The sequence below is a fragment of the Oryctolagus cuniculus genome, chromosome 2 (genome assembly GCF_964237555.1).
Source record: "Oryctolagus cuniculus chromosome 2, mOryCun1.1, whole genome shotgun sequence".
NCBI lineage: Eukaryota > Metazoa > Chordata > Mammalia > Lagomorpha > Leporidae > Oryctolagus > Oryctolagus cuniculus.
In genome coordinates this window covers 175,398,660-175,425,223 of record NC_091433.1, presented here as the reverse complement: position 1 = coordinate 175,425,223, position 26,564 = coordinate 175,398,660, and the positions used below count along the sequence as shown (strand labels likewise).

Here is a 26,564-nt window from a genome sequence, read left to right as displayed (position 1 = left end):
GAGTTATAGACAGTGAGAGACAAAGGTCTTCCTTCTGTTGGTTCACTCCCCAATAAATTTGTTTTTAAATTCCCTCTTTCCAAGAACTTTTTGAAAAATTGTTCTCTATAAATAAAAGAGGTATATTTGGCACATGATTCTAGTGGCTGGAAAAATCCAAGCAGCATGGTGCTTGTGTCTTGTGAGGACCCTCTGGCTACAGCACAACATATAGAAGGAATACAAGGGGAAATGCGCGCCTGCAGATTAGTGGTCCAGTGGAGTTCTAGAGACTGAGAAATCAGGAACATGGAGCTGGCAGTTGGTGAGGCACTTCCAGATGCATCCTGTGGTGTCACCTAGCAAGAGATGACAAGGGTGCTCCCTGGGAGGGTTTTAAATGAGGGGATGACATGGCCAGATGTTGGTTTTAGAAAGTTCACTCTGGCGGCGTTATGAAGGGTGGATTTTTTTTCTTTTTCTTTTTTTTTATTTAATAAATGTGAATTTACAAAGTGCAACTTTTGTATTGTTGTGGCTCCTCCACCCCCAACCTCCCTTCTTCCTGCGGCCCTCCTCTCTCCCACTCCCTCTCCCATCCTGCCCTTCATCGAGTTTCATCTTCAATTACTGAAGGGTGGATTTTTAGAAAGCTGAGAGAGAAATGAAGAAAGTGCGGCTTGTGGAGGTAACAGTACGAATATTCCCGATATACTTGTACAGGTTGTGATAGCTAGAGGTGTGTAAGAAGAGAGAGGTTGGATCGTCTGTGGGTTTCTGACTTTAGCTACCAGATCCATGTTGGAGTCATTCACTGAACTAGAAGTCGCTGAATGAGGAGCAGTATATGGAACAAACATAAATGGGCTTGAACCTCAGAGGAGCTGATCTGAAATACAGAATTGGGAATCATTAACTATAGAAAGTAATAGGAAATATGATATTTTCCTCTCTAGTGTCTTCATAAGGTCTTCTATGGAAAGTGGTTAAAGCACTATTTCTCGACATACACCAGTGGTGAGAAGTGATATTGGGAAAGAGTAAAGTAGAAGAAATCATGGAGAACTTAAAATATTAAGCAGAATTAGAGAAGTCTATGAAGGATACTGAAGGGAACTGAAATCTTTTCTAATGAAATCTAAATTTTTGCACCTAGAAAAAAACTAGAGGCTCTTAAAAATTCTTGGTAGATCAGAGTTGGCACAAGAGTGACCGCAAATTGTAAAGTCACTCTAACTCTGATAGTCATCCTATCAAAACAAAGCTTTTTCTTGGTACATTCATGGGAAGGGAACTTGGGATCAGTCTGTTTCTTCACAGATAATAATATGCCATGAGTTGATAAGTAGATAGCATGAAATACTTAAATTGTTTTTGTTGAGTCCTTTAAAAAAAAAAAAGAGGGACCAGTGTTGTAGTGTAGTGGGGTAAAGCCACCACCTGCAGTGCTGCATCCCGTGTGGGCACTGGTTTGTGTCCCAGCTGCTCCACTTCTGGTCCAGCTCCCTGCTAATGTTCCGGGAAAGCGGAAGATGGGCCCAAGTACTTGGGCCCCTGCCATCCACACGGAAAACCTGGAAGAAGCTCCTGGCTCTTGACCTTAGCCTTACACAGCCCTGGCCATTGAGCCTATCTGACTTCCAAATAAATAAATCTTCATAAGATCTTCTAGGGAAAGTGGGTTAAAGCACTTATTAAAAATAAAGAGACCTATAGAAAGGGATTCCTAAATCCTGTGAATTTAATCTTTTTTCTTTTTAAAGATTTATTTATTTATTTGAAAAGCAGAGTTACAGAGAGGCAGAGGCAGAGAGAGACGTCTTCCATCTGCTGGTTCACTCCCCAAATGGCCACAGTGACCAGGGCTGGGTCATACCGAAGCCAGGAGCCAGGAGCTTCTGGATTTTCCATGCTGGTGCAGGGGCCAAGGACTTGGGCCATCTTCTACTGTTTTCCCAGACCATAGCAGAGAGCTGGATTGGAAGTGGAGCAGCTGGGACTTGAACTGGAGCCCATATAGGAATGCTGGCACTGCAGGTGGCAGCTTTACCTGCCACGTCACAGCGCAGGCCCCTGGATTATCTGGTACTTTCTTAGTAAACAATCATGATAATCTGTAAATAGGGACACTTGCTTTTTTCCTTTTATCTTTCTTCTTCCCCACCCCTTTGATCTCTAACAGTGTCTGCACCTGGTTAAGTGTTTGTACCTCTGTGGATTGTCCTGTCATTAGTTTAGAGGCCTTGTTGACTGACAGTGCAGTGGCAACTGTGCTCTTAGGCTACCGGGCCTTCCCTGAGCCACACAGTCCAGCTCTTACGGAAAGGCCCATCGGTCTCTGGATAGACCCTACCTTTGAGTCAGAACTCCTGAGGCAGTTCCCAACCTTTCACAGCCATAAAGAGTAAGTGGTTTTTCTAAGTTGGGCCTTACCCACTGGTATTCTGGGTCCCTGTACAGAGGTTCTCACTCTTTGCCCCTTAGTGCTTCATTTAGGGGTTCTGTCATGAGCTCATAATTTGGGATCCAGATACAGCAGGAACCTTTCATTCCCAGAAATCCCTGAAGATGTTTTCTGGTTTTAGGGACTAGTAGAGAAATAATAGGTTGTTTGCAGTCAACAGCTGGGGAATGGGATTCTTGGGACAAAATAAAAACCCAGATATTGGGCTCTTTGTAAGTAAATATGGGCTTTTGAGGGCAAGACTTTAAATTTCATAGGTATTTAAAAAAAAGAATATAAAGTTCTTTTTAAGGTTTATTTATTTGAAATTCAGAGTTATAGAGAGAGAATGAGAGACAGATCTTCCATCCACTGGTCACTCCCCAGTTGGCCTCAATGGCCAGGGTTAGGCCAGGCTGAAGCCAAGAGCCAGGAGTTTCATCCAGGTCTCCAATGTGGGTGGCAGGGGCCTAAACACTTGGGCTGTCTTCGCTGCTTTTCCCAGGCCAGCAGGGAGCTGGATAGGAAGTGGAGCAGCCGTGACGTGAACCAGTGCCTGTATGGGATGCTGACATCACAGATGGTGGCTTTACTCTCTGTGCCATGTCTCTGACCTGAAATTTAAAGTTTTTATATTATTAGTATGTAATCAGAATCTCACCAAGAGGAGCTGATCAACAAGTCATCTTCATATTGTAATAAAAGTGTACCATTTTTTAGGGTCAATTCTCTTTATTAAAAATATTTTTAAAGATTTATTTATTTATTTGAAAGGCAGAGTTACAGAGCAGCAGAGGCAGAGAGAAAGAGAGAGAAGTCTTCCATCTTCTGGTTCACTCCCCAAATGGCTGCAACAGCCAGAGCTGGGCTATTCTGATGCCAGGAGGTTCTTCCAGGTCTCCCATCCAGGTGCAGTTGCCCAAAGACTTGGACTGCCTTATATTGCTTCCCCAGGCCATAGCAGAGAGCTGGACCAGAGGTGGAGCAGCCAGGACTTGAACCAGTGTAGGGTCAGTTCTTGATTCTCTTGCTAGGGCATTTCCAAATTGCTGAGGACTATCTGAAACCCTGAGGGAGCATGGCCCATGTGTATTGTGTGGCTTCATGAGTAACTTGGTGTCTTCACTCAAGGGCAAAAAGGTATTGGGATGCTGGGTGAAGGGGAATACAAAAAAAAAAAAAAATCTTTTAAGTCTAGGACGATATAGTATTAGGCATCTCCAGGTATTTGAGTAAGTAGAGTCTATTGGTTTGGAACCATGGGTTGGGTGGGGATAACTGTCTTATATACTGGCCATGGTTTGGTATAATCAATACTCCTTGTTTGGCTTCTTGATTGGGAGAATCTGGGTGTTGCAGGGATATTGAGCAGCTTTAATCAACCCATGCTCCAAGAACTTCTGGAATTTCTTTAATTCTGGAATTTCTTTAATTCTGGATTTCTTTAAGTCCTCTGGTTTTATGAGGGTACTGTCTCTTCCATATATGGTCCACCCTTGGCCTTAAACTTGGTAGTTAGGATAGAGTGGATGGTTGGGTGGGGAGGATACCGGGGATGGCATCGGGGATGCCAGTGAGCATGAGGGGTGGAAGCCCATGAGGGTTGAGGGGCAGGGTTTTAAAGATAGGATCAGTAAGAAGGTCAGGGTTAGAGTCTGTGTGCTGTGGTGGCTGAGGAATGCTAGCCGTGCAAACTCCACAGGAATCATGAAGCTTGGTGTCCTGATAGAACATAGAGGGTCTCTCCTCATTTTACTTCATATTTGCAAAACAAATCCAACTGGAGACTAGTATTACAATTTGGTGACCCATTCATGGGCCATGTCTCCTTATCCTTGTATAGAAGCCAAATAGTATTGAAATAAATAACTTTTTCCTTGTTAAGCCATCCAACCTAAATTTTTCCCAGTTGCTTAAAATGAAACCCAGGGAGAGTCCCTGAGGATACTTGGGGTTTTCCCATTATGTGCCTTTTAATGGAGATTGTGGTCTATTATGAAAGGTCCGGGAGCTGGATGTGGTCTCCACAACCATGCACCATGTGGCTACGTGTCAATACAAGTGCTCTTGGTTCTGACCCTACCTGCAGATACAAGCATCAGGGAGGAAAGAGAAACGAGAGATCAGAGAGGGAAAAGGCAGGGGTGCCAGGGTTGTTCAAAGGAGGAAAGACCTCAAAGATGCCTCTTTGGACACCTACACAGCATGGGATTGTTCCCTGCAAGCTCCTTTGAATCTACACTGTGGGGGCAGGCTCCACCCACCCCTCCAGCCAAATGCTGCTGTGATGGAGAGGTGTGAGGTGATGTGCTGGGAGGCAAGCTTGTGGAGTAAAAAGATGTGGAGTGGGAGGAGTATTCAGAAAGAATGAAGCCAAAACCAAAAATTGTAGCTCCTGGAGACTCAAAACCTGAGACCGGGACTGAGATGCAACCTATCTGACACCTGCTCAGTCCTGGGAGCCCTTATGGATAGATCTATTAGACTGCTCACACCAAGAACCCAGAAGCCTGGCATTTCAACCTGTCCCACGTGTTTACAGACCACCCAAACAGAAACCAAACAAAAGACAGCCAGAGAGGGTAAAGGGGAACCAGGACAGAGCCAAGCAGAGAAGAGAAATAGAAACATTGTCTGAGTGGGATGGATGGGGATCCGGGAGAGCAGAAGAGAACTCACCAGTTGCAGAGACACTGAAAGAAAGATTCAGGGGCTGCTTGTCTACTGTGAGAGGGGCTCTGTCCCTCCGGTTGATCTTGGTCTTCCCCAAGGGGAAACCTTTTGCAGGTTCCACCAGAGTTGCCACAAATGTTACCAACCTTAGATTCTTTGGCTCCCTTGCAAATAGAAGTTTAGAGGCCAACATGTAGTTCAGACAAGGTTTATTGGGGCTTAATGCTCAAACACAAGGGAGACAGCATGGTGGGAAGAGGTCCTGCTGACTGGGTCTCCAGTGGGAGCTGATCCGGTGCTTTTATGGGGTTGAGGTGAGTGTGGCGGTTTCCACTTGGCACCAGCATCTGCACCCAGCCTGGATTTCTGGCTCATCCCCTTTGGCACAGGACACTGTGGTTTGATTCTGCAAGAGCGTTGTTGGTATTTGCTTGCACATGACCTGCTCAGAAAGGTGGTGTTGCTCACTACTGCCACCCCAAAAGGGTCACATGTCAGCCACATTGGGCTGTTCGGAGCATGCCTGTAGATTGGGGAAATCTCTAACAGGGTAGGAAGGGTCTTTGGCAGTTAGAGTCTGGGCACTCCTGACAGGTGTGCAGCTGGAGATGCACACAGTAAGGCAGGGAAGGGTGTGATTTAGTGAGTCCTGTTTCTGTCCTGTCTCGCTGGAATTGGAGCCAGGGACAGGAATCGAACTCAACTCTGATGGGACACAGGTGTATTACCTGCTAGGCCAACTGCCTCTCCTTCTTTCTTCTCTTTTTTTAAACATTATTACAATGACATTCAGCATGAAACTCTCTGGGTTTGGAGTCTTTCAGGGACAAAGGATTTGATACATTTCTGCTCATTTGCCTTTACCCAATTTAAATTAGCAGTTACACCTAAATGACTTAAGATGCTGATATTATATTATATCTCTGTCTGCTTTTCTCTGTCTACATTTCTTTAATAGATACTTGCCTAGGGCTATTTAGATTTCCAGTTTCTTAATTCTAAATTAAAAAAAATTTTTTTTTAATTTTACAGATAGAGTTAGATAGTGAGGGAGACAGAGAGAAAGGTCTTCCTTCCGTTGGTTCACACCCCAAATGGCCGCTACGGCCGGAGCTACGGCCGGAGCTACGTCGATCCGAAGGCAGGAGCCAGGTGCTTCTCCTGGTCTCCCATGCGGGTGCAGGGCCCAAGCACTTGGGCCATCCTCCACTGCCCTCCCGGGCCACAGCAGAGAGCTGGACTGGAAGAGGAGCAACCGGGACTAGAACCCGGCGTCCATATGGGATGCCAGCGCCACAGGCGGAGGATTAACCAAGTGAGCCACAGCACTGGCCCCTAATTCTTAATTAATTTAAAATATTGGTTTTATTTATTTGAAAGGCAGAATTAGAGAGAGAGAGGGAGAGACAGAGAAGTCTATTATCCACTGGTTTACTCCCCAAATGGCTGCAATGGCTTGGGCTAGGCCAAGCTAAAGCCAGGAGCCAGGAGCTTCTAGGTCTCCTATGTGGGAGAGACCTAGAAGTGGGTGTAGTGGTCCAAGAACATTGGCCATTCTCCACTGCTTTCCTAGGTGCATTATCAGGGAACTGGATTGGAAGTGGAGCAGCCAGACTTGAATTGGCATCGATATGGGATGCTGGCATTGGAGGCAGCAGCTTTACCCACTATACCACTGGCCCTTCCAGTTCTTTTAAAAATTTTTTTTGGCCGGCTCCGTAGCTCAATAGGCTAATCCTCCACCTTGTGGCGCCAGCACACTGGGTTCTAGTCCCGGTCAGGGCGCCGGATTCTGTCCCAGTTGCCCCTCTTCCAGGCCAGCTCTCTGCTGTGGCCCGGGAGTGCAGTGGAGGATGGCCCAGGTGCTTGGGCCCTGTACCCCACGGGAGACCAGGAAAAGCACCTGGCTCCTGGCTCCTGCCATCGGACCAGTGCGGTGCGCCGGCCGCGGCGGCCATTGGAGGGTGAACCAACGGCAAAGGAAGACTTTTCTCTCTGTCTCTCTCTCTCACTGTCCACTCTGCCTGTCAAAAAAAAAAAAAAAAAAAAGAATAAAAAAATTTTTTTTCTTTCTTTTTTTTTTTTTTTAACCCTCCAATGGCCGCCGCAGCCGGCGCACCGCACTGATCCAAAGGCAGAGCCAGGTGCTTCTCCTGGTCTCCCATGGGGTGCAGGGCCCAAGCACTTGGGCCGTCCTCCACTGCACTCCCTGGCCACAGCAGAGAGCTGGCCTGGAAGAGGGGCAACCGGGACAGGATCCGGTGCCCTGACCGGGACTAGAACCTGGTGTGCCGGCGCCGCTAGGCAGAGGATTAGCCTGTTGAGCCATGGCGCCGGCCAAAAAAATTTTTTTTAAAAAAACTGAGTCATAGAAGCAAAGAGAAGAAGAGTAAGCTCCCATTCACTGGTTTACTTCCCTGATGCCCACAATGGTCAGGACTGAGCCAGGCTGAAGCCAAGAGCAAAGAACTTAATCCTGGTTTCCCCACACGGGTGGCAGGAACCCAACTGCTTGAGCCATTATGGCTGTCTCTCAGGCTCTGTATCAGCAGGAAGCTGGAGTCAGGAGCTGGAGCTCAGAATCAGATCTGGGTAATCCAATATGGGATGTGGACATCTTAACCACTAGCCACTAGGCTGAATGCCCGCTCCTCCAGTTTCTTCGTGTGTCAGATTTGCTAAGTTGTATTAAAACAGAAAAAAAAAAAAACACACAGAAATGTACTCATCTTGAATTATCAATTTCTTGGCTTAAAGTTATCCCAAATATTCTCATTATTTTAATATTTCTATTATATACAGTAATAACTCCTTTCATTTTTTTAAAAGGTTTGTTTATTTATTTGAAAGACAGAGTTACAGAAAGGCAGAGGCAGAGAGAGGTCTTCCATCTGCTGGTTTATTCCCCAAATGGCTGCAATGGCTGGAATAGCACCGATCTGAAACTGGGAGCCAGGAGGAGCTTCTTGGTCTCCTATGCAGTTGCAGGGGCCCAAGCACTTGGGCCGTCTTCTACTGCTTTCCCAGGCTATAGTAGAGAGCTGGATCAGAATTGGAGCAGCCAGGACTCGAACTGGCACCCATATGGGACACCAGCACTGCAGGCAGCAGCCTTACCTGCTACGCCACAGCACTAGCCCCATACCCTCATTTCTCTCTCTCTCTCTCTCTCTCTCTTTTTTTTTTTTTTTTTTAAGATTTATTTATCTACTTGAAAGTCAGAGTTACACAGAGAGGAGAGAGAGAGAGAGGGAGAGAGGGAGGGAGAGAGAGAGAGAGAGGTCTTCCATCCGCTGGTTCACTCCCCAGATGGCTGCAACGGCTGGAGCTGTGCGGATCCGAAGTCAGGAGCCAGGGGCTTCTTCTGGGTCTCCCATGTGGGTGCAGGGGCCAAGGACTTGGGCCATCTTCTGCTTTCCCAGACTGTAGCAGAAAGCTAGATTGGAAGAGGCAGCTGGGACTCAAACCGGCACCCATATGGGATGCCAGTACTGCAGGCAGTGGCTTTACCCGTATACCATAGAGCTGCCCTCCCCTCCCATTTCTAATATTAGTTACTTGTGGTATCTTTTCCTCTGATCATTTTAGTTACAAAGTTGTCAATTCTGTGCTCATTCTAACAAACCAGATTTTTTTGGTCTGTTTTCTAGCTCATGAGTTTTTCTTCTTTTTTTGAAAAATTGTGTGGTTTTTTTTTTTTTACATTTTAATTTATATTTAATCTATAGGTTTCATTTTATTTGAGAGACAGAGACAGGCAGAGAAAGGTTTTCCACTCACTGGTTCACTTCCAAACACCCACAACAGCTAAGGCTGGGCAGGCAGAAGTCAGGAGCTGAGTTCTCAGTCTGGTTCTCCCACCTGAGTGGCAGGGACCCAAGCATTTGAGCCTTCACCTGCTGCCTCCCAATGGGGAGTTGGAATCAGAAGCAGAGCCAGGACTTGAGCACAGGCCCTCTGTCTGGTCTGGGATGCCAGCATCCTAAGTGGAGGTTTAATTCACTGCTCCACAATGCCGCTCCTTCTTCTTCTTCGTTTTTTTTTTTTTTTTTTTTTTTTTTTTTTTTTTTTTTTGACAGGCAGAGTGGACAGTGAGAAAGAGAGAGACAGAGAGAAAGGTCTTCCTTTTGCTGTTGGTTCACCCTCCAATGGCCACCGCGGCTGGCACGCTGCGGCTGGCACACCGCGCTGATCCGATGGCAGGAGCCAGGTGCTTCTCCTGGTCTCCCATGGGGTGCAGGGCCCAAGCACTTGGGCCATCCTCCACTGCACTCCCTGGCACAGGAGAGAGAGCTGGCCTGGAAGAGGGGCAACCGGGACAGAATCCGGTGCCCTGACTGGGACTAGAACCCGGTGTGCCGGCACCACTAGGCGGAGGATTAGCCTAGTGAGCCGCGGCGCCGGCCTCCTTCTTTTTAAGATATCTTAAAATGAAATCTGAAGTCACTGGTTTTAGATATTTACTAATAAAAGCATTTAGAGTTTTAGTTTGCTTCTAAGTACTGCTTAGTTGCATCCCACATGTTTAAAATTTTTGTTTATTTTCATTATATTTGAAAGGCAGAGGAGGCAGTGTTGAGGCTCAGTGGGTTAAGCCACTGCTTGCAGTACTAGCTCTCTGTATCAGAGCACTGGTTCAGGTCCTGGCTGCTGTTCTTCCAATCCAGCTTCCTGCTAATGTCCTTGGGAAGGCAGTGAATGATGGCCCAAGTACTTGGGTCCCTTTCACCCATGTGGGAGACCCCGATGGAATTCTAGGTTCCTGGCTTCAGCTTGGCCCAGCCTGGTCTGTTGTCATTTGGGGGAGTGAAACAGCAGATGGAAGATCTCTTCCTCTCTGTTTCTCCCTCTCTTTCTTGTTCTGTCTTTCAAGTAAGTAAGTAAGTAAGTAAATGAATGAATGAATGAATGAATCTCTTTTTAAAAAGAAAGGAAGAAGGCACCAGTTCAAGTTCCAGCTGCTCCACTTCCAATCCAGCTTTCCTGGGAAAGCAGAGGAAAATGGCCCAAGTGCTTGGGCCCCTGCACCCATGAAGGAGACCTGAAAGAAGTTCCTGGCGTCAGATCAGCCCAGCTCCAGCTGTTGCAGCCATTTGGGGAGTGAACCAGTGGACAGAAGACCTCTATCTCTGTCTCTCTCTTTCTGTGTAGCTCCACCTCTCAAATAAATAAAATCTTAAAAAAGAGAGACAGAGATCTTCTATTCTCCAGTTCATTCTCCAGATGGCCACAGCAGCCATGGCTGGGCCAAGCCTGGAACTCAGTCTGGGTCTCCCATGTAGGTCATAGGGACTTAAGTACTTACCCATCACCTGCTGCCTCCCAGGATGCACAATAACAGGAAGCTCGATTGGAAGAGGAGTAGCCAGGACTCAAACCAAGCATATATATTTTTTAAAGGTTTATTTATTATGAAAAGTGGAGGGAAGAAGAGAGAAATCTTCCATCCACTGGTTCACTTCCCAGATGATTTCAACAGCCAGCACTGGGTCAGGCCGAAACCAGGAGCCAGGAGCTTCATCTGGGTCTCCCACATGGGTAGCAGGAGCTCAAACACTTGTGCCATCTTCCGCTGCTTTCCCCAAGCCATTAGCAGGGATTTGCTCCAGAAATGGAGTAGCCAGGACACAAAGTGGCAACCACATGGAATGCCAGTGTCGTGGGTAGCCTTAACTGCTATGCTACAATGCCAGCCCCAACCATGTATACTCATAAGGGATGCTGGGCACCCCAAGTGGCAACTTAACCACTGCACCGAATGCCCACCCCTGAGTTGGACCTTAAATATTGACCCTCGGGTTGTCAGGGCTCTATTGACTATTTTTTTTTTTTTTTTGATAGGCAGAGTGGACAGTGAGAGAGAGAGACAGAGAGAAAGGTCTTCCGTCTTCCTTTGCCGTTGGTTCACCCTCCAATGGCCGCCGCGGCCGGCGCGCTGCGGCCGGCGCACCACGCTGGTCCGATGGCAGGAGCCAGGTACTTATCCTGGTCTCCCATGGGGTGCAGGGCCCAAGCACCTGGGCCATCCTCCACTGCACTCCCTGGCCACAGCAGAGAGCTGGCCTGGAAGAGGGGCAACCGGGACAGAATCCGGTGCCCTGACTGGGACTAGAACCCGGTGTGCCGGCGCCGCTAGGCGGAGGATTAGCCTAGTGAGCCGCGGCGCCGGCTCTATTGACTATTTTCCACTCTGCTCCCCCTCATGATTCTTCAGATTGAATAATTTCTGTTGAAATTCAGACTCTTTCCTCTGTCATCTTCATTCTGCTATTGAACTTTATTTCAGATATTTTTCAGTTCTAAAGTTTCATTTAAATCTTTTTTATGATTTCTGATTCTTCATTGATAATTCTTACCTTTTCCTTCATTTCATATGTATTTTCCTTTTTATTTTTAAGATTTATTTATTTATTTGAAAGTCAGTGTTAAATATAGAGATCTTCCATATGCTGTTTCACTCCCCAGATGGCAGCTAAGGCCAGGGCTGAGCCAGGCTGAAGCCAAGGGCTAGTAGCTTAATCCAGTCTCCCATGTGGGTAGCAGGGGCTCAAACACTTGGGCCATCTTGCGCTGATTTTCCCAGGCCATTAGCAGGAAGCTGGATCAGAAGTGGAGCAGCTGGGACACGAACTGGTGCCCATATAGGTTGCTGGCATCTCAGGCAGTGACATTTCCTGCTGTACCACAACGCAGGTCCCATGCTCTTTACATGTTGCGTAATTTTGTAATTTACCCCCAACATTGTAAGACTTTGGGTCCTCTTATAATTTTGGGGATGTTGCTGGTTTTGTTTTAGTAGGCAACTAATTTAGGTTCAGAGTGTAAGTTCTGTCTTGCTTTCTGAGGGCACTCTTTAAAATCTCAGCTGTTTTGCTTTAGTCTTTGCTATATGATGAATTGGGTTGTCCAAAGCATGGATAGGTCAAGGGGTAGTCTGAGACTTCCTCAGGTGTTTCAAATCATGTTTCAGTTCTCTGAGCTTTTGTTACATTGGTTTGGGTCATGCTAGTTCTAATTTTATTTCAGCTTTGAAAATCTTCACTAGTCTTTGCTAGGAATTATGAGATGGCCTTCTTTTCCTGTCTCTTCAGGATTCCTTCACATCCTGCTACACTTTGGCCCACAGGGACACCTTTTCCTGTTTTCTCTGACCAGAAATATTTTTTGTTATTGGGCTCTAAGCTGCCCATGTTGCTCTGCAAGTGGGGCCCACCCCATTGCAAAAATACAAGTGGGAAACTCACCCTGTGTGTGTCATTTCCCCAGGGATGCACCCACAATCCACTTGTTTGGTTTGCTTCTCAGAGTCCCAAGTTTTTAGTTGTAATCAGCAATAGGGATGGGCTGTAGTGGGTTTATGCACCACACCAGAACCAGGACTTCTCTGGACCTCACGTGCAGAGAGCTGGAGATCATTCTTCTCTATTTGTGGCTTACTGACACCATCAGTATCTGTTATGTTTGCTCCACTTCCATTCCCATCCCTTCCCTCCCAGAGGAAACCAGGTTGGCAAGTGGGAGGTTTGTCCTCAAATATTTATGAATCCTTTTAACATAACACGGCTCTCCACGTTCGTTTGTTTTTAATGTGCTAACATGGCATTGTACTAGAGATCTTGTCCTGCTTTTTCACTCAACAGTGTGCTTCTTAATTATGTTGGTGTCTTCAAGTGTAGAATTGGTTTATCGTTTCTTACAGCTGCCTAGAATTCCATTGTAGGCATCTACTACAGGTTATTTATGCATTTTGCTAAGGATGGTCACCTGTGTTACTTCCAGCTTCCTGCTGTTACAAACCTACCTCCATGTGTAGTTCTGGGCAGATGTACCTCTAGAGTGGTATCTTGACTCTGCGAACTTCTCTTCTCTGCTACAAAACCATACTGATAGCCCACCTCATTTCTTGTCTACACCACAGCAGTGAGCTGCCTCCTCTCCCGCTGTTTACTCTTTGCCCCATGGAGCATCTTCCCTTCAGCAGACAGAGCGCTCATTCTAAACCCTGAATCTCAAGCAGGATGTAGCTGGAAATGGGAAGTCCTGGGGTCTTGCTCTGCAGCCTGCTGAGCCAGGAAGAATGTGTGGTCCTTTGCCGTGATGTCTGCTGTCTGACACACTGACCTGTCTTAGAGTTGGCAGTCTGGCCCCCACTATGTACTATTCCAGAATTCTCTGGCCTGCTTACCTCAGACAAGATGGCATCCTTCCTCTAGCTCTGAGCTGAGTATGGTGTTGCCTCATTACAGAGCAGCCCTAGCATCAGGTTTAAGGAGGAAGCCGAGAGAAAAGGCAGATGGATCAGATTTGGGCCTGCAGAGTGTTTTCCTCTGCGATCTCAGGGATGCCCTTAGCTCCCGTCCCTCTGTCAGAGAGATGGGAATATCGGCCTGCCTGGTTACGGATCCCGGGATTCTTCTGAAGAGTCACAGAACTTTGCTACTTTGCCTCCTTTCTTAGCCAGATTTAGCAAGGGCTGCCCAGCTGGGTTACAAAGTGATCACTGATGTGCACTGGTTACTCTGATTACAATGAAAGAATCCATAATAATAATAATAATTGTACTTGTTGGGCTAGATCGACCATAGTAATGGGTAGACTATGACCTATATTCTGTTTTTATATCAGGCTTCTTAGGTTTTTTACATAACTAACTAACTTGGTTATCCTCTTGTGAAAAGACTTAATAGAAAATGTTACTCTGGACCCTCCTTTGTACTATACATCTTTGTGTCATATTAGTAGCAGGACCCAGTGCTCCATAAAGGACAATAGTTTCCAGTATACTATCCCTCATGATGACTCCTTAAGTGGCTCGTCGTCTGCCTCTTCGTGTGAACCTGTGGGTGATTTTCCAGCCTCCTTCCGAAAATCTACCTACTGGATGAAGATGAGAAGGATCAAGCCAGCTGCATCTCCTCACGTTGAAGGTATCAGCATCTGTCTGATTGCACACACAGTGCATTCTCTAAAGTGACGTTTGGAAGTCACTGCTGCGAGTATTAAATGCCATATATGTGTTTCCCAGTCCTGATTTCATTGAACAATTTTAAGGTGTCAGAGTGTCACATACTGTTAGTTTCATGAACTGTCCTGTATCAGTGAGATTCTGTTGCTCTTACTCCTCTAGGGGTTGTTTTAGCCTTTCCTCTTCAGAGCACATGAACTTCTTCCCTGTCGTTCTTCTGGTTGGACCCTCTGTTGGAGGATTTAGTGCCAGTGCAAGGATTATTCAGGGTAGAATGTTCTAGGAGGTCTTTGATAGTCCTCTAACTTGAGGAATTCTGCTTTAGTGTTAGCTTCCGGTCAGGATCAGGCTCGAGTAAAACATGTGTTCCAAGGACCTTCTTATTTGTGGGTTGGGAAACCACACAAAAGAAAATGGGAAGGTTGGGGCAGTGAGTGAGAAATCTCACCGCCTTCCCACGCTTCCTGTGGGGCTTGTGCTCACCGCGGTCCTTCCCTGTGCTGATCTTGTGAATGCTCTTCTGAGGGCAGGCCCGAGGTTCCTCTCCAGAGTGTGCTGTGTATCGCTTCCCGAGGTTCCTCTCCAGAGTGTGCTGTGTATCGCTTCCCGAGGTTCCTCTCCAGAGCGTGCTGTGTGTCGCTTGCCGGCCTTTTGGTCAGGTGAAGCGCAGAGCCTACTGAGGTGGTTTTCCTTTTGTGTGCTGTTTCAGGGTCAGGTGCTGCTGCAACCAAAGGAAAAAGGAAACCGAGGCAGGAGGAAGATGAAGACTATCGAGAATTTCCTCAGAAGAAGCATAAACTTTATGGTAAGAGAGGGACTTTGCTGTTTCTTTTTGCGAATGGGCGACTGTGCTTTATTCTTGGAGGATAAAGCAGGAGACTCTGGCAGCCCTTGAAAGGCTTTTGAGCCCTTTGAACCCGGCTGGGCGAGGGAATGGCCTCCATTCTGCCTTGTTTTACACTTTCATCTTATCGTGACTTAAGGGAGTCAGCGGAGGGAGTGCAGAGGGAGTGGGGCATCGAGTGCTGAGGAGAAGGGGGAGGGAGGAGATGGTGGTTCTAGAGAGGGGTTGGCCAAGGTGATATGTTGAGCTTCAAGTTTCTGTCTCGCGTCAGGGAGGAAGCAACGGCCTAAAACTCAGCCTGCTCCCAAATCCCAGCCTCGTCGTATTCGGAAGGAACCGCCAGTTTATGCGGCAGGTATGCTTTCTGTGGGACACCCTGTGGGCCATCATTCTCCTGCTCTGGTTTGTTGTCATCTGGAAGGCATGACATCCTAAAGAATTTCTGTAAGGAGACCTGAGTTTGGAGGTCACAGACTTTTGTTTCAGTTTTGGCTCTTATTCACTTACTGGCCTGCCTCAGTTGATTGATCTACTGCGAGTCTCAGTTTTCCTGCCTGTACATAGGGATAATACAGGCCGTCAGAACTATTGTGAAAATTAAGTGGGATAACACAGTTAGCATGGTGTCGGGCTCATGGTGAGCATTTAGCAAACTGGCTGTTATGTATCCCATTTGACATGCTGCTGTGAAAAATGCAGCTGGGGTCTTTAAGCCGATGAGCTTTGCAGTGGTTCTCAGATGGGATTTATCGGGAGGAGATGAGTGGGAATTTCAGAAACGCCTCACTATCTGAAAAAAATTACTTGTAGAAGTTACACACAATAAGTCTCTTCACTATTGCTTAGTAAGGAAGGGCAAATGTTTTCTCTGATACTTTTCCTAAGTAGGATTATGCCTTTTGTGTCTGGAGGATACTGCAGATAACTGAGTTCCTTTCTCTCCTTTGTAGGCAGTTTGGAAGAGCAGTGGTACTTGGAAATTGTGGATAAAGGCAGCGTCTCCTGTCCTACCTGCCAGGCAGTCGGCAGGAAGACCATAGAGGGTTTAAAGAAACACATGGAGAACTGTAAACAGGTTGGATGTTTTGTCGCATTTCAGAACCGTATTCTCTTGGGCATGCTGGCTACAATGGATAAGAGGCAGCTTCGTGCTATAGAGAAATAGGCTTAGGATCTTACAGACTTGGGCATGGATTCTCACTTATCTACCTACTAGCTGTGACATTGAGTTTTCTGTGTGTGGACCTTGGCATCCTCATTTGTGAAATGGAGAAGAAAAATACAATGACCTTGTGTAGTACCTGAGAGGATGAGAGAGCAGTAACACGTGCTGAGTGCGTGGCCCGTTCCTTGGCGGATGTGGGCATTCTGGTTCTCTGTTGAATAGCCTGACATTGAGCAGTGTGTTGTTTTCTTTTAGGAAATGTTTACTTGTCATCATTGTGGGAAACAACTGCGGTCACTGGCAGGGATGAAGTATCATGTCATGGCAAATCATAATAGTTTGGTAAGAATGCCTTCTGTTCTTTGTGAGGCTTTGCAGCATTGGATATCTTTTTTTTAAAGTTATATTTATTTATTAGGAAGGCAGTGTTGGAGAGAGGCAGAACAGAAAGAGAGAGAGAAAGAGAGAGAGGTCTTCCATCCACTAGTTCACTTCCCAAATGGGTGCAATGGCCAGAGTTGAGCTGATCTGAAGCCAGGCGCCTCCTCCAGGTCTCCCATGCAGGTGCAGGGGCCCAAGGACTTGGGCCATCTTCCACTGCTTTCCCAGGCCATAGAGAGAGCTGGATTGGAAGTGGAGCAGCTGGGACTAGAACCAGCACGCATATGGGATGTTGGCACCACAGACAGCTGCTTTACCCGCTATGCCACAGCGCCGGCCCCGGATGTCTGTTTCTTAGCTGCGTGTAGATATTTCAGTGCAGATGGCTGAGGCTCTGTTATCTTATTGAGGTGTAAGAAGATCCTTTTGATTGAAAAATGACACCATGACAACTTTGTGCTGGATCCGTAGGTTTAGGTTAGTCCCAGAGGTGCATATCCTGGGAAGTGGGGGACTCAGAACTCCTAGTGCCTTTGGATTGACTTTGCCTCTCCAGAAGAAGTTGTGGTAAGCCAGGAGCCAGGTGCCGTGACTTCACGGGCATCAGCTTAACTGGCAGAACGGTTCTGCTGACTCTCCATGATTTGTTTTTCCCTGTATCTGTCTTTTCCATGGATGATCTGCTTTTCTTTTGATTTCTAGCCCATTTTGAAGGCCAGTGATGAAATAGATGAGCCGAGTGAAAGGGAACGGCTCCGAACAGTTCTTAAGAGACTGGGAAAGCTCAGATGCATGCGTGAGGTAAGAGCCCAAGGACAAAAGCCCTGGAGTCTCAGGCCAATGTCTTTTTGTTCTTTTTCGTTTCTTCTCTTCATCCCTCGTAGAACTCCTACGTGTGTGCCATCTCATGGCGTGAGGGTGGCTCCTGTTCTTCAGACTTACCAGTGGTTCTTAATTTTCTTTCTCACTTCCGAAAGTTTATTTTACCTTTGTTCAAAGGGGTTCCTTTACCATCCTTCCTTTAGTGTGATGATGAGGATCCCAGTAATGATGAACTTTGATGTTGCTGGGTATTTGATATAGGATGGGGTTGGATCACAAACCAAAAAGCAGCTCTTAACCCAGGGTGGGTGCACAGGTACAGTTTATCAGATGCTAACCACACTGATGGAATAGCATGCTTGGTCATAGACAGGACAGCCAGGACAAGAAAGGGTTGTACCAACGGGAAATGTTAGAGAGGGTCTTGTGATATCACACAAGGTCTTCTTGTATTTTATGGTGGTGAGTGCTTTGTGGTGGGTTAGAAATTTACAGATGATGGGCCAACATTGTAGCCCACTGGGTTAAAGCCACTGTTTTTGATGCTGGCATCCCATATCAGAGTGCTGATTTAAGTCCCAACTATTCTTCCGATCCAGCTCCCTACTTGTGTGTATGGTAAAGCAGTGGAGGATAGCCCAAGTGCTTGGGCCCCTGACACCCACATGGGTGGGTGACCTCGATAGAGTTCTAGGTTCCTGGTTTGTCCTGGGCCAGCTCCAACTGTTGATGCCATTTGGGAACTAAACCAGAGGAAGGTCTCTCTCTTCCTCTGTATCTCTGTCACTCTGCCTTTCAAATAAAAAGGGCTGGCATTGTGGCATAGTGGGTTAGACTGTTGCCTGTAACGCTAGCATCCCATTGGTTTGAGTCCCAGCTGCACCACTTCCAATCTAGCTCCCAGCTAATGCACCTGGGAAAGCAGTGGAAGATGAACCAAGTATTTGGGAGACCTAGATGAAGCTCCTGGCTCCTGGCTCCAATCTGACCCAGTCCTGGCCATTATGGCCATTTGGGAAGTGAACCAGCAGATGGAAGACCTCTCACTTTCTGTCTTTTCCTCTCTTTCTGTAACTCTGCCTTTCAAATAAATAAATAAAAATAAATCTTTAAAAAAAAAAAAAAAAATTACAGATCATGTCTGAAGATGTAAGATTGTATTTTAGGCTTTTTTTCTTGTGTTCAGAGTTGTTCCAGTAGCTTTACCAGCATCATGGGATATCTGTACCATGTTAGAAAATGTGGCAAAGAGGCTGCAGAGCTGGAGAAGATGACCCTGAAATGTCACCACTGTGGAAAACCGTATAGATCAAAGGCTGGGCTTGCGTATCACCTGAGGTCAGAGCATGCGCCTGTGAGTACTGATTTCTTTCTAGACCCTATTAGGAAATGCATTTTATGGTGAGTACTTAGGCCTGTGTCTTCCCATATAGTCTTGCTTCCTTGTTTGTATCTCTCACCCCTTTTTTTAAACATTGTTTATCTTCAATAACTGTATATATTTATATTTAATACTACTGTGCGATATTTCAATACATATCTCCCCTTTTAGTCATCGAATGCCTTTGTTCTCTCTTCCTTGTTCTTTATCCTTTTATTTCTGGCTTTTGAATGTTATTAGATTAGAAAAGTGAAATTTCAAAGTATTTTCAGGGAGAAGTAAATTTATTATTATATATTTAAAACTAGAGGCTGGCCGGTGCCGTGGCTCACTTGGCTAATCCTCCACCTGTGGCGCCGGCACCCCAGGTTCTAGTCCCGGTCAGGGTGCCGAATTCTGTCCCGGTTGCTCCTCTTCCAGTCCAGCTCTCTGCTGTGGCCCAGGAGTGCAGTGGAGGATGGCCCAGCGCTGTGGTGCAGCAGGTTAATGCCCTGGCCTGAAGCGCCGGCATCCCTTATGGGTGCTGATTTTAGTCCGGGCTGCTGCTCTTTCAATCCAGCTCTCTACTATGGCCTGGGAAAGCAGTAGAAGGTGGCTCAAGTCCTTGGGCCCCTGCACCCACTTGGGAGACCCAGAAGAAGCTCCTGGCTCCTGGCTTCGGATTGGCACAGCTCTGGCCATTGTGGGCATTTGGGGAGTGAGTCATTGGATGGAAGACCCCTCTCTCTCTCTGTCTCTCTCTCTCGCTCTCTCTCTGCCTCTCCTCTCTCTGTGTAACTCTGACTTTTAAATAAATAAATAAATCTTAAAAAAAAAGAAAAAAACTAAAAACTAAAGGCTTCCCTTTTAGCAAAAATTTTGTGGGAACCTTTCGAGCTGGTTCATCTATTCCAATTTTTTGTCTCTCCCTCTCTACCCCCTATTAGATTTCCTAACTTCCCTGTACTGTGTATATGTTTTTTTTTTTTTTTATGGTCAACTTTGTTAAGTATAATTTACATGTGGTAGTATTTACCTTTTTAGAGCACAATACTGAGCTTTTTTTTTTTTTTAAGATTTTATTTATTTATTTGAGAGGTAGAGTTACATACGATGAGAGGGAGAGACAGAGAGAATGGTCTTCCATCCGCTGCTTCACTCCCCAAATGGCCGCAATGGCTGGAGCTGAGCCAATCTGAAGCCAAGAGCCAGGATATTCTACTGGGTCTCCCATGCATGTACAGGGACCCAAGCGCTTGAACCATCTTCTACTGTCTTCCTAGGCCACAGCAGGGAGCTGGATCGGAAAAGGAGCAGCCAGGACTAGAACCGGTGCCCAAATGGGATGCCGGCACTGTAGGCGGAGGATTAACCTACTCACCACAGCGCTGCCCACGGTAGTGAGTTTTGATACATGAATATAGTCAGGTAACCACCACTACCATCAAGACAGAGAACAATTCTGTCACCTTTCATATTCCCTTGTGTTGGGGATGGCGTTGTAGTGAAACAGTTTAAGCCACCACTTGTGACACCAGCATCCCCATATGAGTGCCAGTTCAAGTCCCAGCTGCTCCACTTCTGATCCGACTCACTGCTAATGCCCTGGGAAACCAGCAGAAGATGGTTCAGGTCCTTCGGCCCCTGCACCCACATGGGAAACTCGGGCGGAGCTCCAGGATCCTGGCTTTGGCCTGGCCCAGCCCCAGCTCTTAGCTCCATCTGGGGAGTGAATCAGCAGATGGAAGATCTGTCTGTCTGTCTTTCTCTCTCTTTCTGACTCTTCATCTCTGTCTGTAACTCTTTCCTTCAAATAAATGAGTAAGTCTTTAAGAGAAATTACCTTGTGTCCCTTTGTATTCAGTTCCTCCCCTCACTTGCAGTTCCCGGAAACCACTGATCTTTTCTGTCCCTATTGCTTTGTCTTTTTTCATATGATATATGGCCTTTTGAGTCTGACTTTTCTACTTAGCATAAAGCAGTTGAGAGTCATCCACGTGTTGCATGTGTCACTAGTTTATTCCTTCCTATTTCTGACGAGGAGTCCATTGTATTCATGTTGTAAGTTTGTTGTTTACGCCTTCGCCAGTTGTAGAACATTTGGGTTATAACCAGTTTTTGGCAGTTATGACTAAAGCTGGTATAGACATTTACATAAAGTTTTTTGTGTGAAAATAATTTTTAAATTCTTGAGTAAATATGTGTATGCATGGATTTAAAAAATTTTCACCAAAATGACTTAATCTTTTAAAATTTTATTTTCCACAAACTTTTTGAAGTACCTGCTTACCATCACATCTAGGATCACAAAAAATTTTTCCCATGGTTCCGTCTAGAAATTTTATGCCTTTATGTTATGTATTTAGGACTATGGTCTCTTTTGAGTTGATTTTTTAATATAGTATAAATTATGGATTGAGGTTCATTTCTTTGAATAAGAGTGTGTCTGGACTTATAATTACTTTTGCTTATTACAACATAGCTGATTTTATCCTGCTAATATGCTTTTTTTAGCCAATAAGATATGCATCACTGTGGTAGAGCTTGATGGTAGTGATCAGGAAGCTTCCAAATGGCTCTTTTGATACTCAGAGCAGTCTTTAATCACTGATGGAAGTCACTTATCAACCCTGATTTGCTGTGTCTCATTCTTGCAGATCTCCTTCTTTCCAGAATCAGGACAGGCAGAGTGCTTAAAGGAGATGAGCCTGGAGCCAAAGAGTGGGGGCCGAGTCCAGAGGCGTTCTGCCAAAATAGCTGTGTACCACCTGCAGGAGTTGGCCTCTGCTGAGCTGGCCAAGGAATGGCCTAAGAGGAAGGTGCTTCAGGATCTGGTACCTGATGATAGGAAGGTAAGGTAAAAACCTGTATAGTTTTGAAACCATTTTGTCAAATATTATACTTCACTATTTATAGAAAAGTAAATTTACTTGAATGAGTACATCCTAAGCAATATTTGCTTCTTTTTCCTTGGAGATGGCATATGTCTGATCCAGCTTCAGTGTTTGGATTCAGGTGGGTCCTAGAATGACATTCTGTTTCGGAAGTTCCTTAAGGAGTCCTCTTACATTCTAGACTGCTTCCAGAGAAAACTCAAATTCCCAGCTTAGATATTTTTGCTTAGTCTTTGTCCAATGTGTTTCCATTTGTTAGTTCATATGTAATAGTTTATATTTAGTGAAGTGCTTTGTTTGTTTTTATAGCAATAGCACTGTTCTCCTTCCTTTTTTCAAAATTAAAATCTATGTAAAACACCAGTATATGTAATAACTAAAAACATTTTTGCTCTGAATAACTGGGGGTGGTAAGCCCAAAGCCTTATCTACTTAGCAATCTCCTTGATTCTTTTATCATTCCCCTACATGACTTCTATCCTGCTTCTGAGGGGTGCAGAACCCACTGGATAAGAATAGATCTTAGAGGCGAGGAGCATTAATTAAGCCAAGAGGAGGCTGGGTATATGACAGTGTGGTAGCCATGGGGAGGATTTGAAGGGGATATATAATAAGGACTAAGATAGAACTAAGTACCCATTACTCTCCAGGCTAGCAGAGTCGTTTAGATTTGGCCTAGGGCTCTGAACTGTTTGAGAGGAATGTTATATTAGAAGAAAATGAGGTCAAATCCTAGAATCTAACACTGTTCTCGTGTTTGAAAATTAGCCCTACTGATTATCCAGTAGGAATTGCTTTTGAATATCAGAGTATCCTTGCTTGTTTCAGATTTACTTCTACACTTCTTTTGTGTTACAGGCTATCTAATTCTATTGAAATATGGACTTTGTGCGGTGATATGTTTCTTGGGATCTTGCAGCCTAGGATCTCTACATGGTATATGGTAGGGAATTGGAGACAGATACCAGTGATCAAGTTTATTATTTTATTATTTAAACACAAGAATTTAGTTTTTTTGGATAGTTTGTTCTCATGGTTCAGAAGTCAAAATGGTGATCATGGAGCTACCCCATTCTCCCCAGGCCTATCCCAGTGTTAGCAATTCTTACTAGCTTCTTAGGCATCTTTCCAGGGTTTCTTTGATATACATATAAATAATAGATTTTTTAAAAAAACTTTATTTTGAAGTAATTTTAGATTTACGGATCAGTTGCAGAATTAGTAGAGCTCCCTTGTACTCTTCACACAGCTTTTATAACCATGTTAGAGGATCCCATCAAGATCCCACATTGTATTTGATACTGTATCTTCCATAGTCTTCTCCAGTGTGTTACAACTTCCCTGGCTTTGTTTCTTGTGTCCTTGAAACCTTTGGAAAGGAACCGCTGGTTATTTTGTAGAGTGTTCCCCAATGTGGATAAGTTGAGGGTTTTATTTTTCATCAAGAATAACAAGGAAGTAATGTCTGTTCTCAATCTAGCATGTCAGAGGTATATGGTATTGATGTGTATTTTTTTACTGCTGGCAATAACTTTGATCAGTTGTTTAGCATGTGTCTTGCAGCTGTCTCCTAGTAAAATTACAGTGTTGCCTTTGTAATTAGTATTTTGTGGGGGGTACTGAGATTATGCAAATATCCTGCTTCATGTGATACTTCTACCACTTACATCATCATCCACTGACAGTTGTTGTCTACAGTAACTATTACTTTGGTGTTTATCTTATGTTTTTGTTTCCACAAGTCTTTTACAGTTTTTTAAAATTAATTTATAAAATTTTATTTGAGGACCCGGAGCTTTGGCATAGCAGGTTAGGCATTCGCCTGTGCTGCCAGCATCCCATATGGGCGCCAGTTTGAGTCCTGGATGCTCCACTACCAAACTAGTTCCCTTCTGATATCCTGGGAAAGCACTGGAAGATGGCCCAAGTGCTTGGGAGACCCGGAAGAAGCTCCTGGCTCCTGGCTTCAGATCAGCGCAGCTCCTGCAGTTTTGGCCATTTGAGGAGTGAGCCAGTGGATGAAAGATCTCTCTGTCTCTTCCTCTCTCTGTCGATAACTATGCCTCTCAAGTAAATAAATAAATCTTAAAAAAATTCTTATTTTAAAGGCAGAGTAAGAGAAATCTTCCATCTGCTAGTTCAATTCCCAAATGCCTGCAACAACCAGGACTGTGTCAGGCCAAAACCAGGAGCCCGGAACTCCATCCGGGTCTCCCACATAAGTAGCAAGAACTCACTACTTTATCCATAACATCCTGCCTCCCAGAGTATGCATTAGCAGAAAGCTGGAATCAGAAGTGGAGCCAGGACTCAATCCCAGTCACTGATAGGAGATGCAGACATCCAGAGGGTGTCTTTAATTGCTGTACCAAATGTCCATCCCTCTTCTACAATCATTGATAGCAATTCTGTGAGGAAAAACTGTCCTTTCCCGCTGTTAATTTATTTTTATCAGCATAGACTCATGGATATTTTATTCTGTGAGTTATAATTCAGTGTGATTATTATTAATTTTGTTGCTCAAATTGTCCCAGATTTGGCCATTGAGAGATCTTTCAAGCTCTTTATTGGGGGCAGGTATTGTGGCTCAGCAGGATTAAGATGCCACCTTAAGCGCCAGCATCCCATGTGAGCACCAATTCTAGCCCCAGCTGCTCCACTTTCCATCTAGCTCCCTGCTAAAGCAGCTGGGAAAGCAGCAGGAGATGACGCAAGTGCTTGGGCCCCTGCCCACCCATGTGGGAGACCTGGATGGAGCTCCAGCCTCCTGGCTTCAGCCTGGCCCAGCCCCAGATTTTGGTGGCCATCTGGGGTGTGAGCCAGTAGGTGGAAGATCTCTATCTTTCCCTCTCTGTAACTCTGCCTTTCGGATAGACAGACAGACAGACAGACAGATAGATAAATAAATCTTAAAAAAAAAAAAAAGGGCCATGATACCTTCAATTCCAACCCAACACCAAAAGTTGCATTCTTGTCTTCCTGTTTATTTGTAACTTCTTTCTCCAATAGTAAGAAATCTCTCATTATCCACAATAGATTTACTTATTTGTTCAATTCTAGTATAACAAAGTAGTTTTAGAATTGCTCATTCCCATGTAGAAAATGAATTTGCTAATTAAAGGGTAATATTTGTATTATAGTTCTTTTTCTTTTTAAATTTATTTATTTGAGAGGGCAGAGTTACAGACAAAGAGAGAGACAGAGACAGAAAGAGAGGTCTTCATCCACTAGTTCACTCCTCAAATGGCTGCGATGGCTGAAGCTGAGCCAATCTGAAGCCAGGAGCCAGGATCTTCTTCTGGGTCTCTCACGTGGGTGCAGCTTCTTTTACTGCTTTCACAGGCCACTAGCAGGGAGCTAGATTGGAAGAGGAGCAGCTGGGACACGAACTAGTGCCTGTGTTGGGGTGCTGGCGCCACAGGCAGAGACTCAACCTACTATGCCAGAGCACTGGCCCCTGTATTACAGAGTTCTTATTGTAATAAGGTCAAAATACTATCTTGCAAAGTTACTTATTTTTCCTTCCCTGCTTCCTTCATTATGTCACCCATTTGTAATAAGTTCACATATAGATTACATTTTAATCATCCTATTTAATTTCAACTACTCATTTGTTTGGAAGATAGGTGAAATGTCATTGTGGTTCTAAATCAGACCTGTACAGCAAAGTATACTTAAAGGGAGTCAGTGTACTTCATCTCCGCTTCCCATTCCCATTCCCTTTTTCTTTCTTCCCTATTCCACCCATATCAAAGGTAACCAAATCCATTTGTTTCTGTTTCACCCTTCTTGCATTTTTAAGGGATGAGAGAACAGATTACATGTAGAGGTGATTTTCTTATAGCCTGTCCTTTCTTACCATACATACTGTTTTGCATACTGCTTTATTTTATTTAAGAATATATCCTGGGGGCTGGTGCTGTGGTGCAGTGGGTTAAAGCCCCAGCCCGCAGCGCCAGCATCCCATATGGGCGTCAGTTCAAGTCCCAGCTGCTCCACTTCTGATCCAGCTCCTTGCTAGTGCACCTGGGAAGGCAACAGAGGATAGGCCAAGCTCCTGGCTCCTGGCTTCAGATCAGCTCAGTTGTGGCTGTTTTAACCATTTGGGGAGTGAACCAGCAGATGGAAGACTTCTTTATCTCTCTCTTTCTCTGTAACTCTGTCTTCTAAGTAGATAAAATAAATCTTTTTTTTTTTTTAAAGAATATATCTTAGAAATCACTCCTAGTGTGTTCATAGAGTTCATCCTTATTCTTTTAAAAATTTTTTTAAAAATATTTTTTATTTTATTTGCGAGACAGACATAGGCATCTCCCAGCTACTGGTTCACTCCTCAAAAGTCCCCAATGGCCAGGGCTGAGCCAGGAATGAAGCCAGGAGACAAGAATTCAGTCTGGGTCTTCCATGTGAGTGGCAAGGACCAAACTACTTGAGCCATCACCTCTGCCTCCTGGGAGCACATTAGCAAAAAGCTGGAATTGGAAGCTGAACTGGGACTTGAACCCAGGCATTCTGACATGGGACATGGGGATCATAAGTGATATCTTACCCATTACACCAAATTCCCGCTCCCTCATTCTTTTGTTTTCATTGCTGCATCGTACATAGTTTAAATGATAGTTTATTATATAAAAATAATAGCTTATTTAAATTCTCCTATTTGTAAAAGGATTCTAGATGGATTCATTTGTACTAGCTGCCGAAATGCATAAATGCATGTGAGTGAAGCCAGCTCCATGTTCTGATTTCTTCTCTAGACTTATCAGAGGGTCTTCTGATGAATCTTTCTTACTAATAGCATTGCCTGTATGGCCTGTGGTTTGTTTTTCTGTCTCGGAGAATCAGGTTCTTTCTAGGTACCTGAAGCTAGAAGGTTGTTGACTTACCAGAGGTGGCCCCACTTTACCCATGGGAGGCTTTGCCAGCTTTCTCTGCAGCTACTGTCTCTTCGCTGGAAACTCCAGTAATTGTTAGAAGGAGAGGTTATGTAAATAAGAAGTGCTAGGAAGAATTCTGCTTTTCTAGTATAAACAAGGAT

At 45.0% G+C, this 26,564-nt stretch overlaps 1 protein-coding gene across 4 annotated transcripts in view; it reads left to right on the top strand.

Moving 5' to 3' along the window:
• The window catches only part of ZNF512 (zinc finger protein 512), a 39,969-nt gene that overhangs the window by 1,879 nt on the left and 11,526 nt on the right, over positions 1–26,564 (top strand). For 2 of the 4 annotated variants that reach the window (XM_070069293.1, XM_070069295.1), the window contains 8 exons: positions 13,835–14,022; positions 14,770–14,865; positions 15,176–15,259; positions 15,855–15,979; positions 16,325–16,411; positions 17,153–17,251; positions 18,459–18,626; positions 21,290–21,484. In XM_070069293.1, the coding sequence (XP_069925394.1) occupies positions 13,835–14,022; positions 14,770–14,865; positions 15,176–15,259; positions 15,855–15,979; positions 16,325–16,411; positions 17,153–17,251; positions 18,459–18,626; positions 21,290–21,484 (1,042 nt within the window). The remainder of the gene's footprint in view (positions 1–13,834; positions 14,023–14,769; positions 14,866–15,175; positions 15,260–15,854; positions 15,980–16,324; positions 16,412–17,152; positions 17,252–18,458; positions 18,627–21,289; positions 21,485–26,564) is intronic. The other 2 variants (XM_070069294.1, XM_070069296.1) reach the window with 2 other exon arrangements.